The 13,970-nt window shown below is 33.1% G+C and overlaps 1 protein-coding gene across 1 annotated transcript in view; it reads left to right on the forward strand.

The window, feature by feature from the left end:
* The window catches only part of LOC127726631 (Golgi-associated PDZ and coiled-coil motif-containing protein-like), a 37,782-nt gene that overhangs the window by 7,432 nt on the left and 16,380 nt on the right, over nt 1–13,970 (forward strand). The window contains exon 6 of the mRNA XM_052234052.1: nt 11,460–11,624. Coding sequence (XP_052090012.1) covers nt 11,460–11,624 — 165 coding nt within the window. The remainder of the gene's footprint in view (nt 1–11,459; nt 11,625–13,970) is intronic.

Here is a 13,970-nt window from a genome sequence, read left to right on the forward strand (position 1 = left end):
ATATCCGTGCATTAATTGTTCATTATTTAAAAATCAACTGGCTAATAAAAAAAATGTTGTTTTTACGGTAACTCTATCGTCCAATCTATTCATCGGATCAACAAGTAAACTCAATTTATTGAGCAATTTAAAATATTATGTTTCACCACCTCGGTACATTTATACAGACTTGAATAATTTAAATTACGAAAAGAAACTGTAAAGTGACAACTCTGTTGAACAAAGGGAATAACTTCAAGTGATTTTGCTAGCGCTTGTCATTTTCGTATTTTACGAAACGGTTTTCAAATTGACGAAAGTATTTTATATCGATTTCGTCATTTAAATTTGGAAAGTGTTAAAATATTTTCGCATTAAATTACTATAATTCTACCGGTCTTCATGTTTTTGACAAGTTTATGACGCTCAGCCATTTAACGTTTACAAAAGATGTTAAAAGTTATGATGATAAGTAATCCGTTTATCGCCATCCGATAGGTCACTAATCCTTTAATTATTATTAAACCTCAATTGCCCATCATAATATTCTATTCCAGTTAAATCAGTCAGCATTTCATTTTCAAAATTTCTCAACCGCCCACAATTGGCAGTTCTTTATCGTATTTTTGTCATTTGAACACAATTGATCCCCCCGGACAATTTCCATCATAATTTCAATATTTCATCAACAATAAATTTATATTATTGACCATGGACGTCTAACTAATGTTCAGGTCTACCCTGTTTTGACTGATAAAACATAAAACATCAAATAGCTAAAGAAGATGTGTTCTCGATTATTCGGAAAAGATTTATATTTTAGATTCCGGTTAATCAATTGTATAAACACCTTCTAGACCCTCAATAAGAACGCACAAAAAAATGTCGTTCTGCAACTTTAAAAACCTGAATGAATTTTCCCACGGTCGTCCAGAAAGGTCACCTGAGTTTACTGGTACGTGATATTATTTCCCGCCCTTTAAAAATCTCGTGCTGTGGATAAAATTAATGTTAACTATTTTTAGCATTTAACATTGTTAAGTAAGTCAAGTTCAAGTTCAACCCAAACTGTTGATAACTGAGATGTGTATCGTGGAATTGTCTTCGCACGGCTAATAATTATTTTTAAATCTTTTACGATCACTGTTCAAAAGACACAAATTTACATTCATTGTGCGAAAATAAATATTATACAAAGACGAATTAATGCAGCTGTGGAAGTATTCCTGTTGTAACCGAAATGTATTATTATCCTAAAGTAATGCCAACAAATCGTAAAACGAAAATGCCGTAAATATTAAGCATAACGAATGGTAAATAATATCTTCTTTTTTACTTGCATATACAAAACTTTGTGACACGTAATTTTTATGATTTTCTTTAAACTGCTCTCATAAAGTTAGCGGAAGTTTCCGGTTATTTTTACACAAGTATGTCCATTTCGTAAATAAAATATTAATTTACTGGTGAAGACATTGAGGTCAAAATTAAGTACAGTTTTTATTTTTTATAAAACTTTAATGCAATTGAAAGAATTAACAACAACATTTTGCTTTTAAATCTTTTATTCATTCAAGCAGTTAGATAATCATAAAAAGAAAATGCCGTAGACTTACATAATTATTATGCCTAACGAATGGTGAATAAATTTTCCTTTTTACTTGCATATACCAAGGATTTGTATAGAAATACAAATCCTTGCATATACAAAACTTTGAGACACATAATTTTCAAATAAAGACTTTAACTTTGAAAAAAATAATGCGTTTTTTCACATTTTCCACTATATTTTATAATCCTTTTTTTTTTAAAGCAAGTACATTTAGGTAAAGATATTTTTAGATTGGCAAGCAAGAAATACGAAAATATTTTAACTTATTATTACCACAAAAATTAAACTTAACCAGTATAAAAAGACATTTAAAATTATACACCTGTTTGACACTTAAACTGGTACAGTAGACCGGAAATATAATTCTTTATTACATCAACCTTTACAAAATGTACCTGTCAGGTAACCCAATTACCCTATCAGTGGTCTGCGGGTAGAGATCAAAGTAGGATAAGGGCAATTAATTCCTCGGTGTAGGGAGTGAGGTAGCTATCACAATAAACATTTACACGATTTTGGGAGAGATTACTCCTAAATTCCTCCCAACATTTTGGGAGGAATATCGGAGTTTTTCGGAGTGACTCCAACATTTTCCTTGGTGTAGGGTGTGGGAGAGCTGGTCCTCTTGAATGGTACTGTATTAGAACAGCATTAGTTAAGGAACAAATTAAGCTAAGAATATTGATAGGTTATGGAGCTCCTTTTCAAGATATTTAATTGTTAATAAAATGCTCCGCAGGGCGCAGCTTGATACGACCGCAGAGGTCGAACCCTGAACAGTTGGGGCAAGTATGGACACAACATTCAAGCTTGATACAGCTCTGAATTTGGATTGTGATTAAATATTTGACACAGCATAGGTTTCTGACACAGAATGAATGTGGTCCAAGAACTTAAAAATTTTAAATTGGACATTCACCTATTATGGTCCAATATCCAAAATCTAAATACATGGTTAGATTCAGCATATCAAAGAACCCCAAGAATTCAATTTTTGATGAAATCAAACAAAGTTTAATTTTGGACCCTTTTGACCTCAATGTGGACAAAGTTGATAACGGGGCCCAAAAATCAAAAATCTAAATACATGGTTAGATTCAGCATATCAAAGAACCCCATATATTCAATTTTTGTTGAAATCAAACAAAGTTTAATTTTGGACCCCGATTTGGACCAACTTGAAAACTGGGCCCATAATCAAAAATCTAAATACATGTTTAGATTCAGCATATCAAAGAACCCTAAAAATTTAATTTTTGTTAAAATCAAACTAAGTTTAATTTTGGACCCTTTGGACCTTAATGTAGACCAATTTGAAAACGGAACCAAAAAATTAAGAATCTAAATACACGGTTAGATTCGGCATATCAAAGAACCCCACTAATTCAATTTTTGATGAAATCAAACAAAGTTAAATTTTGGACCCTTTGGACCTCAATGTGGACCAATTTAAAAACGGGGCCCAAAATCCAAAAACTTAATACACGATTAGATTCAGCATATTAAAGAACCCCAAGAATTCAAGAATAAAACCCCATTGAAATTGATCAAGAAATAAGCAATTTATACGAAGTATCTTCTTTTGCACAATACTGTGCAATTGAATATTTCTTGCTATTGCGCAGTACTGTACAATTGACAATTTCTTGCTATTGCGCAATATTGTGCTATTGGATATTTCTTGCTATTGCGCAATACTGTGCAATTGAAGATTTCTTGCAATTGCGCAATACTGTGCAATTGAAGATTTCTTGCTATTGCGCAATACTGTGCAATTGAAAATTTCTTGCTATTGCACAATACTTATTATATAATAATTTACACATCCTGTTTGGTGTGTATCTCCTACCATATCATAATTATTTGCTTTTAAATATTAATCAGAAATAACCAACTTAAAATGGAAAAAGAAAAAAAAAAGGAAAAAAAGAAAAAAAAGAAAAAAAAAATCCCCCCCCACCCAAATTTTTTGAACCCCCTTATGATTCATCACCCCCAAACTCAATCCCAGCCTTCCCTTTGTGGTATGGTACCTTGCAGTACAATTTCAGAGAGATCCATACACTTGAACACAAGTTATTGTCTGGAAACTAGAAAAATGCTTATTTTTGGCCCCTTTTTGGCCCCCAATTCCTAAACGTTTCGGGCAATTACCCCCAAACTCAATTCCAGCTTTCCCTTTGTGATATGGAACCTTGTAGTACAATTTCAGAAATATCCAAACACTTACACACAAGTTATTGTCATGAAACTAGAAAAATGCTTGTTTTTTGCCCCTTTTTTGGCCCCTAATTCCTAATATTTTGAGGCAATTACCCCCAAAATCAATTACAGCCTTCCCTTTGTGATATGGAACCTTGTGGTACAATGTCAGAGAGATCCATACACTTACACACAAGTTATTGTCTGGAAGTTACAAAAATGCTTATTTTTGGCCCCTTTTTGGCCCCTAATTCCTTAACTGTTGGTACCATAACCCCCAAAATCAATCCCAACCTTCCTTTCGTGGTATTGAACCTCATGGTAAAATTTCATGGAGATCCATTCACTTAAACTAAAGTTAGAGTGCGAAAACCAATGTGTCTTCGGACGACGCCGGACAACGACGACAACGACGACGCCAACGTCATACCAATATACGACCAAAAAATTTTTAATTTTTGCGGTCGTATAAAAAATGGCAGGAAAAGGCTGACTCGGACTTTTACCTTATATTTGCATTGGTATTATTTGTTTCTCAAATCGAAAGAAAAGAAATCTAGAATCTGTTAAATTTTGGTAATTGACCTTTTATGAGCTATTGAAAGAAAAATGGGTGTTATGGGGCAAAATATTTTACCCTGTATCGAAGTAAAAAAACCAAGGAGTCCGAACATCTAACAAATTTTTTTAAACCTGATCTAAGCACATTCTTAAGGGGGAGGTGCAGTAAGTGCCCTTTTCAGCTTTCAAAATAGTCTAAAGGTGTTATACCACCATTGATTTTCCCCTATTAGTCTTTGTTTGATTTGCACTTTTCAAAAAATTGTGCAGAATTTATCTTTGTTTCAAATAAAGAAATACTTGGCATGAGTAAAGTTTTATCCTGTCCAGTACTATAGAAAAAATTTCACATAACATTTCATTGCATATAAGAAAATAACCATCACTGGAAGTTAACCAATCAAATTTTCCCCCTTTTTTAACCTGTATACAAGCTTTAGTAACCATGTAACCTCAAGTTTCCAAAATATTCTATAGAAACCCCAAATAAAAAAATAATGGTGCTTTGAAATACCCAAGATATATGTTTATGACCCAGAAATGATTTACTGCAATGAAATGTAGGATCAATTACCTACAACTGTCAAATTCAAGGGAATATTTTTTTTCGACCTATTTTCGTATGCAACTGGATGTGACGTACTATGATTTGGTGGTATTACACCTAAAGAAGACTTTTTTGTTAAATAAACTGAATGTGACTTTTTTCCTTTGTAATACTGGTTATTTCAAGCATTCCTGTCAAGTTTTGTCATAATGAGTTCAATAGTTTGAGAAAAATCTAGTATAATGTAAGATGACATCTACAGCGATTCGAGCAAAATTTCTTCGAAAAATCCAAACCAAGCCGCATCATGATAGAATATAGTGTGGACCAATAAATGATCAAATATTTATCTCATCTGCCTACAAACAGTTAAAGATGATACAAAAGATGACTTTAGGATGATAAATACTACTAATGGACCTCTTTGTCTTCCTTATAAGGTCTCTTTTGGTCCATTTATACCTCCCATTTCCTCAAAATTTCTACTTTTTAGGCCAATAAATAAAAATTTTAGGGTAACCTTCACTCATTTATGATAGAAATGTTATAATAAATGATTAATTGAAGTATTCAATCTGAATGAACTATCCATATAAAAGTTTACTCTCTCCAAGGAGGTTTCGATAAGTCCTTACGTAAAACTTAAATGTAGGCCGCGTTCCAGAGAGGGACATAAAAAGCTTCTCTTTTGGTGAATAATTTGTTGTTACTGCTTTAAAAATAATTTCATTTACTTAAAACTATATATTTATTAAAGTATTTCTTAGGAAAAATTTTCTAGTATAGCAGAATATAAGAAATAAGGAGAAAAAGCTCCCCAAAGCTCTAAGTATGGCTTGTTCTGTCAACTAATATTCATGGTAAAGTCCTATTTCAAGGCAATTTTCTCATAAAATGTGTTTTGGAGACTCAATCCACTCAGAATATTTCATTACTTGTAATATTTCACTTAAATAGCAAGAAATTTTAACACATGAGAGTACTCACAAGGTCAAAGGTGCATGTACAGCTTCCCATATTAGGTGTTATACCACCATTGATTTTCCCCTATTAGTCTTTGTTAAATTTGCACTTTTCAAAAAATTGTGCAGAATTTATCTTTGTTTCAAATAAAGAAATACTTGGCATGAGTAAAGTTTTATCCTGTCCAGTACTATAGAAAAAATTTCACATAACATTTCATTGCATATAAGAAAATAACCATCACTGGAAGTTAACCAATCAAATTTTCCCCCTTTTTTAACCTGTATACAAGCTTTAGTAACCATGTAACCTCAAGTTTCCAAAATATTCTATAGAAACCCCAAATAAAAAAATAATGGTGCTTTGAAATACCCAAGATATATGTTTATGACCCAGAAATGATTTACTGCAATGAAATGTAGGATCAATTACCTACAACTGTCAAATTCAAGGGAATATTTTTTTTCGACCTATTTTCGTATGCAACTGGATGTGACGTACTATGATTTGGTGGTATTACACCTAAAGAAGACTTTTTTGTTAAATAAACTGAATGTGACTTTTTTCCTTTGTAATACTGGTTATTTCAAGCATTCCTGTCAAGTTTTGTCATAATGAGTTCAATAGTTTGAGAAAAATCTAGTATAATGTAAGATGACATCTACAGCGATTCGAGCAAAATTTCTTCGAAAAATCCAAACCAAGCCGCATCATGATAGAATATAGTGTGGACCAATAAATGATCAAATATTTATCTCATCTGCCTACAAACAGTTAAAGATGATACAAAAGATGACTTTAGGATGATAAATACTACTAATGGACCTCTTTGTCTTCCTTATAAGGTCTCTTTTGGTCCATTTATACCTCCCATTTCCTCAAAATTTCTACTTTTTAGGCCAATAAATAAAAATTTTAGGGTAACCTTCACTCATTTATGATAGAAATGTTATAATAAATGATTAATTGAAGTATTCAATCTGAATGAACTATCCATATAAAAGTTTACTCTCTCCAAGGAGGTTTCGATAAGTCCTTACGTAAAACTTAAATGTAGGCCGCGTTCCAGAGAGGGACATAAAAAGCTTCTCTTTTGGTGAATAATTTGTTGTTACTGCTTTAAAAATAATTTCATTTACTTAAAACTATATATTTATTAAAGTATTTCTTAGGAAAAATTTTCTAGTATAGCAGAATATAAGAAATAAGGAGAAAAAGCTCCCCAAAGCTCTAAGTATGGCTTGTTCTGTCAACTAATATTCATGGTAAAGTCCTATTTCAAGGCAATTTTCTCATAAAATGTGTTTTGGAGACTCAATCCACTCAGAATATTTCATTACTTGTAATATTTCACTTAAATAGCAAGAAATAACCATCACTGGAAGTTAACCAATCAAATTTTCCCCCTTTTTTAACCTGTATACAAGCTTTAGTAACCATGTAACCTCAAGTTTCCAAAATATTCTATAGAAACCCCAAATAAAAAAATAATGGTGCTTTGAAATACCCAAGATATATGTATATGACCCAGAAATGATTTACTGCAATGAAATGTAGGATCAATTACCTACAACTGTCAAATTCAAGGGAATATTTTTTTTCGACCTATTTTCGTATGCAACCGGATGTGACGTACTATGATTTGGTGGTATTACACCTAAAGATCACCAAGATAGTAAAATTCCAAATTTTTTACACAAAAGGACCAGATATACATACATTGTGTATTTTCATAAATATCTATTAGGCATTTTTGATCACATGCAAGCACCATAATAATATTTATATGAAAGTGGTTGTTCATATAGACAAAATTGTGTAATTTATTAAGTTGGTACTTTCATGTGCTCAAAGGGGTCTAAAAACTATGCAAGAAATGACCCAAATCTTTGGAGTTTTTACAAAAACATGTAGAAAGGCCTTTTTCGTGACGTTAAAACTGCATTTATTGTGACATCAGGGGTAAAAACTCTTGTTTTTTTTTTATACGACCGCAAAAATTGAAAATTTTTTGGTCGTATATTGGTATGACGTTGGCGTCGTCGTCGTCGTCGTCGTCGTCGTCGTCGTTGTCGTCGTCGTCGTCGTCGTCGTCGTCGTCCGGCGTCGTCTGGCGTCGTCCGAAGACACATTGGTTTTCGCACTCTAACTTTAGTTTAAGTGAATGGATCTCCATGAAATTTTACCATAAGGTTCAATACCATGAAAGGAAGGTTGGGATTGATTTTGGGGGTTATGGTACCAACAGTTAAGGAATTAGGGGCCAAAAAGGGGCCAACAATAAGCATTTTTGTAACTTCCAGACAATAACTTGTGTGTAAGTGTATGGATCTCTCTGACATTGTACCACAAGGTTCCATATCACAAAGGGAAGGCTGTAATTGATTTTGGGGGTAATTGCCTCAAAATGTTAGGAATTAGGGGCCAAAAAAGGGGCAAAAAACAAGCATTTTTCTAGTTTCATGACAATAACTTGTGTGTAAGTGTTTGGATATTTCTGAAATTGTACTACAAGGTTCCATATCACAAAGGGAAAGCTGGAATTGAGTTTGGGGGTAATTGCCCGAAACGTTTAGGAATTGGGGGCCAAAAAGGGGCCAAAAATAAGCATTTTTCTAGTTTCCAGACAATAACTTGTGTTCAAGTGTATGGATCTCTCTGAAATTGTACTGCAAGGTACCATACCACAAAGGGAAGGCTGAGATTGAGTTTGGGGGTGATGAATCATAAGGGGGTTCAAAAAATTTTGGGGGGGGGGGATTTTTTTTTTTTTCTTTTTTTTTTCTTTTTTTCCTTTTTTTTTTTCTTTTAAAATTTTCCATTTTAAGTTGGTTATTTCTGATTTATATTTAAAAGCAAATAATAATGATATGGTAGGAGATACACACCAAACAGGATGTGTAAATTATTATATAATAAGTATTGTGCAATAGCAAGAAATTTTCAATTGCACAGTATTGCACAATAGCAAGAAATCTTCAATTGCACAGTATTGCGCAATAGCAAGAAATCTTCAATTGCACAGTATTGCGCAATAGCAAGAAATATCCAATAGCACAATATTGCGCAATAGCAAGAAATTGTCAATTGTACAGTATTGCGCAATAGCAAGAAATAATCAATTGCTCAGTATTGTGCAAAAGAAGATACTTCGTATAAATTGCTTATTTCTTGATCAATTTCAATGGGGTTTTATTCTTGAATTCTTGGGGTTCTTTAATATGCTGAATCTAACCGTGTATTAAGTTTTTAGATTTTGGGCCCCGTTTTTAAATTGGTCCACATTGAGGTCCAAAGGGTCCAAAATTTTACTTTGTTTGATTTCATCAAAAATTGAATTATTGGGGTTCTTTGATATGCCGAATCTAACCGTGTATTTAGATTCTTAATTTTTGGTTCTGTTTTCAAATTGGTCTACATAAAGGTCCAAAGGGTCCAAAATTAAACTTAGTTTGATTTCAACAAAAATTGAATATATGGGGTTTTTTGATATGCTGAATCTAACCATGTATTTAGATTTTTGATTATGGGCCCAGTTTTCGAGTTGGTCCAAATCGGGGTCCAAAATTAAACTTTGTTTGATTTCAACAAAAATTGAATATATGGGGTTCTTTGATATGCTGAATCTAACCATGTATTTAGATTTTTGATTATGGGCCCAGTTTTCAAGTTGGTCCAAATCGGGGTCCAAAATTAAACTTTGTTTGATTTCAACAAAAATTGAATATATGGGGTTCTTTGATATGCTGAATCTAACCATGTATTTAGATTTTTGATTGTTGGGCCCCGTTATCAACTTTGTCCACATTGAGATCAAAAGGGTCCAAAATTAAACTTTGTTTGATTTCATCAAAAATTGAATATATGGGGTTCTTTGATATGCTGAATCTAACCATGTATTTAGATTTTTGATTATGGGCCCAGTTTTCGAGTTGGTCCAAAATTAAACTTTGTTTGATTTCAACAAAAATTGAATATATGGGGTTCTTTGATATGCTGAATCTAACCATGTATTTAGATTTTTGATTATGGGCCCAGTTTTCAAGTTGGTCCAAATCGGGGTCCAAAATTAAACTTTGTTTGATTTCAACAAAAATTGAATATATGGGGTTCTTTGATATGCTGAATCTAACCATGTATTTAGATTTTTGATTGTTGGGCCCCGTTATCAACTTTGTCCACATTGAGATCAAAAGGGTCCAAAATTAAACTTTGTTTGATTTCATCAAAAATTGAATATATGGGGTTCTTTGATATGCTGAATCTAACCATGTATTTAGATTTTTGATTATGGGCCCAGTTTTCAAGTTGGTCCAAATCGGGGTCCAAAATTAAACTTTGTTTGATTTCAACAAAAATTGAATATATGGGGTTCTTTGATATGCTGAATCTAACCATGTATTTAGATTTTTGATTATGGGCCCAGTTTTCAAGTTGGTCCAAATCGGGGTCCAAAATTAAACTTTGTTTGATTTCAACAAAAATGGAATATATGGGGTTCTTTAATATGCTGAATCTAACCGTGTATTAAGTTTTTGGATTTTGGGCCCCGTTTTTAAATTGGTCCACATTGAAGTCCAAAGGGTCCAAAATTTAACTTTGTTTGATTTCATCAAAAATTGAATTATTGGGGTTCTTTGATATGCCGAATCTAACTGTGTATTTAGATTCTTAATTTTTGGTTCCGTTTTCAAATTGGTCTACATAAAGGTCCAAAGGGTCCAAAATTAAACTTAGTTTGATTTTAACAAAAATTGAATTTTTAGGGTTCTTTGATATGCTGAATCTAAACATGTATTTAGATTTTTGATTATGGGCCCAGTTTTCAAGTTGGTCCAAATCGGGGTCCAAAATTAAACTTTGTTTGATTTCAACAAAAATTGAATATATGGGGTTCTTTGATATGCTGAATCTAACCATGTATTTAGATTTTTGATTTTTGGGCCCTGTTATCATTTTTGTCCACATTGAGATCAAAAGGGTCCAAAATTAAACTTTGTTTGATTTCATCAAAAATTGAATTCTTGGGGTTCTTTGATATGCTGAATCTAACCATGTATTTAGATTTTGGATATTGGACCATAATAGGTGAATGTCCAATTTAAAATTTTTAAGTTCTTAGACCACATTCATTCTGTGTCAGAAACCTATGCTGTGTCAAATATTTAATCACAATCCAAATTCAGAGCTGTATCAAGCTTGAATGTTGTGTCCATACTTGCCCCAACTGTTCAGGGTTCGACCTCTGCGGTCGTATCAAGCTGCGCCCTGCGGAGCATTTTATTTTAATTTTGCCACACCTCAACTTTAAAACAGAAATGAAAATGTCATCTTATATTGAAATTCTAAATTTGAATGAAAAGTAAGGCCAAATATAAAGACCTTTATTGCACCTTGCCCTTTTCATTATTCTATATACAAAAATTGTGTTTCTGATATTTTGAGTAGTTGTAGGGATTGATGGCTATATGTATGATTTCAATTAATGTTAACAAATTCAAACTTCTAATAGTCATCCCATTTTCAATATATTGCAAAAAGACACATTTTTTTTACATCTGGATTGATAAAAAATAAATAAATCTGATATTGCAGGGTGGCAAAGAGCATGGTGTTCCAATCTTGATATCAGAAATCCATGAAGGTCAGCCTGCCGATAGATGTGAGAACCTGTATGTAGGAGATGCTATACTGTCTGTAAATAGTATTGATCTAAGGAATGCCAAACATGCAGAGGCTGTACAAGTCTTATCCCAACAGGTTTGTTTAAACTCTCAACTATCTTTAATATAATATGAGCTGCATCGGATAGAAATCAACCTTATGCAAGTGCACATATACATGTACACTTAGAAGACTTTGATTGATTTTGGAACATTTAAATACAAAATAAAAGATGAATTTAGGTCTATTTTGTAGGGTTCCTGCATCGACTCAATTCTCAAACAGTTACAGACTTTGCATAGAGATTTTTTTAACCCGAAATAGGTTAACAGATGTGTTGATATTTATTTGCATAAGTTTGATATCTATCCGACCCAGCTCATATGATAAGCTGATGTCAAGCCAGCATTTATCAGAACTTTGCTTATATAGAAAAGTTTACAACTTTGTGATCTCTAGATACTGTGAATTCATATATTTTTGTGGGTACCAATTTTTGTGGATTGAGAAAAACTTGTAATTTCGTGGATATTTGATTTCATGGTTTTGCCAAAGTAGGCATAAAACCTTAAAGAAAATTTGTTGAACATTTAAATTGGATGTTTACCTATACTCACGAAATCCACAAAATTGGAACCCAGCGAATAATAATGAATCCACAGTATGAAAGTTTTGTGCCTTCTGTCTCATTTCTGTCTACATTGATTTGTGTCTCGCCTTTTGTATGCGAGACATAGGTATTACTATCCGGAGGCGGCGTAAACTATTAGTATAAAGCTTATATTTTAGAAGGTAGAAGACCTGGATGCTTCATATCTTGTATGCAGATACCTTATGTTACGAAGTTTCCGTTAATCACATGTCCATTGTCTGACCTCATTTTCATGGTTCAGTGACTGCTTGAAAAAAAATTTGAGTTTTTATACTACTGCAAAAAAATTTTTGTGGTCGTATATTGGTATGACGTTGTCGTTGTCGTCGTCGTACGAAGACACGTTAGTTTTCGCACTCTAACTTTAGTTTAAGTGAATGGATCTCAATGAAATTTTACCATAAGGTTCAATACCACAAAAGCAAGGTGGGGATTGATTTTGGGGGTTATGGTAATCACAGTTAAGGAATTAGGGGCCAAAAATAAGCATTTTTGTAACTTCCAGAGATAACTTGTGTGTAAGTGTATGGATCTCTCTGACATTGTACCACAAGGTTCCATATCACAAAGGGAATGCTGGGATTGATTTTGGGGGTAATTGCCTCCAAATTTTAGGAATTAGGGGCCAAAAAGGGGCAAAAAACAAGCATTTTTCTAGTTTCATGACAATAACTTGTGTGTAAGTGTATGGATCTCTCTGACATTGTATCACAAGGTTCCATATCACAAAGGGAATGCTTGGATTGATTTTGGGGGTAATTGCCTCCAAATTTTAGGAATTAAGGGCCAAAAAGGGGCAAAAAACAAGCATTTGTCTAGTTTCATGACAATAACTTGTGTGTAAGTGTATGGATCTCTCTGACATTGTATCACAAGGTTCCATATCACAAAGGGAATGCTGGGATTGATTTTGGGGGTAATTGCCTCCAAATTTTAGGAATTAGGTGCCAAAAAGGGGCAAAAACAAGCACTTTTCTAGTTTCATGACAATAACTTGTGTGTAAGTGTATGGATCTTTTTGAAATTGTACTACAAGGTTCCATATCACAAAGGGAAAGCTGGAATTGAGTTTGGGGGTAATTGCCCTAAACGTTTAGGAATAAGGGGCAAAAAAACAAGCATTTTTCTAGTTTCCAGACAATAACTTGTGTTCAAATGTATGGATCTCTCTGAAATTGTACTGCAAGGTACCATACCACAAAGGGAAAGCTGGGATTGAGTTTGGGGGTGATGAATCATAAGGGGGTTCAAAAAATTGGGGGGGATTTTTTTTTCCTTTTTTTTCTTTAAAATTTTCCATTTTAAATTGGTTATTTCTGATTTATATATAAAAGCAAATAATAATGATATGGTTTGAATAGGTAAATTAAAAATTTTTAAGTTCTTAGACCACTTTCATTCTGTGTGAGAAACCTATGCTGTGTCAAATATTTAATTACAATCCAAATTCAGTGCTGTATCAAGCTTGAATGTTGTGTCCATACTTGCCCCAACTGTTCAGGGTTCGACCTCTGCGGTCATATCAAGCTGCGCCCCAGCGGAGCATTTTATTTGTCATGTGAAATTCTCACTTATGAGTAATAGGATAACTATATTTGGTAAATGGGTTCCTTGTAAGGTCTACATGTCTGTCAGACAGAGTTCACCTAACCTTAATGTATCAGTGATCAAGGTTAAAGTTACATGATTAGGTCCGTTTTTCAAATACTATAAGCTGTAGGTCAACTATATTTGGTGTATGGAATGATTGTAATGGGTACATGTCAGTCTGTCAGGTATCATCCAACCTT

Source organism: Mytilus californianus, unplaced genomic scaffold, assembly GCF_021869535.1.
Source record: "Mytilus californianus isolate M0D057914Y unplaced genomic scaffold, xbMytCali1.0.p SCAF_18, whole genome shotgun sequence".
In the NCBI taxonomy this organism is placed as follows: Eukaryota; Metazoa; Mollusca; class Bivalvia; order Mytilida; family Mytilidae; genus Mytilus; species Mytilus californianus.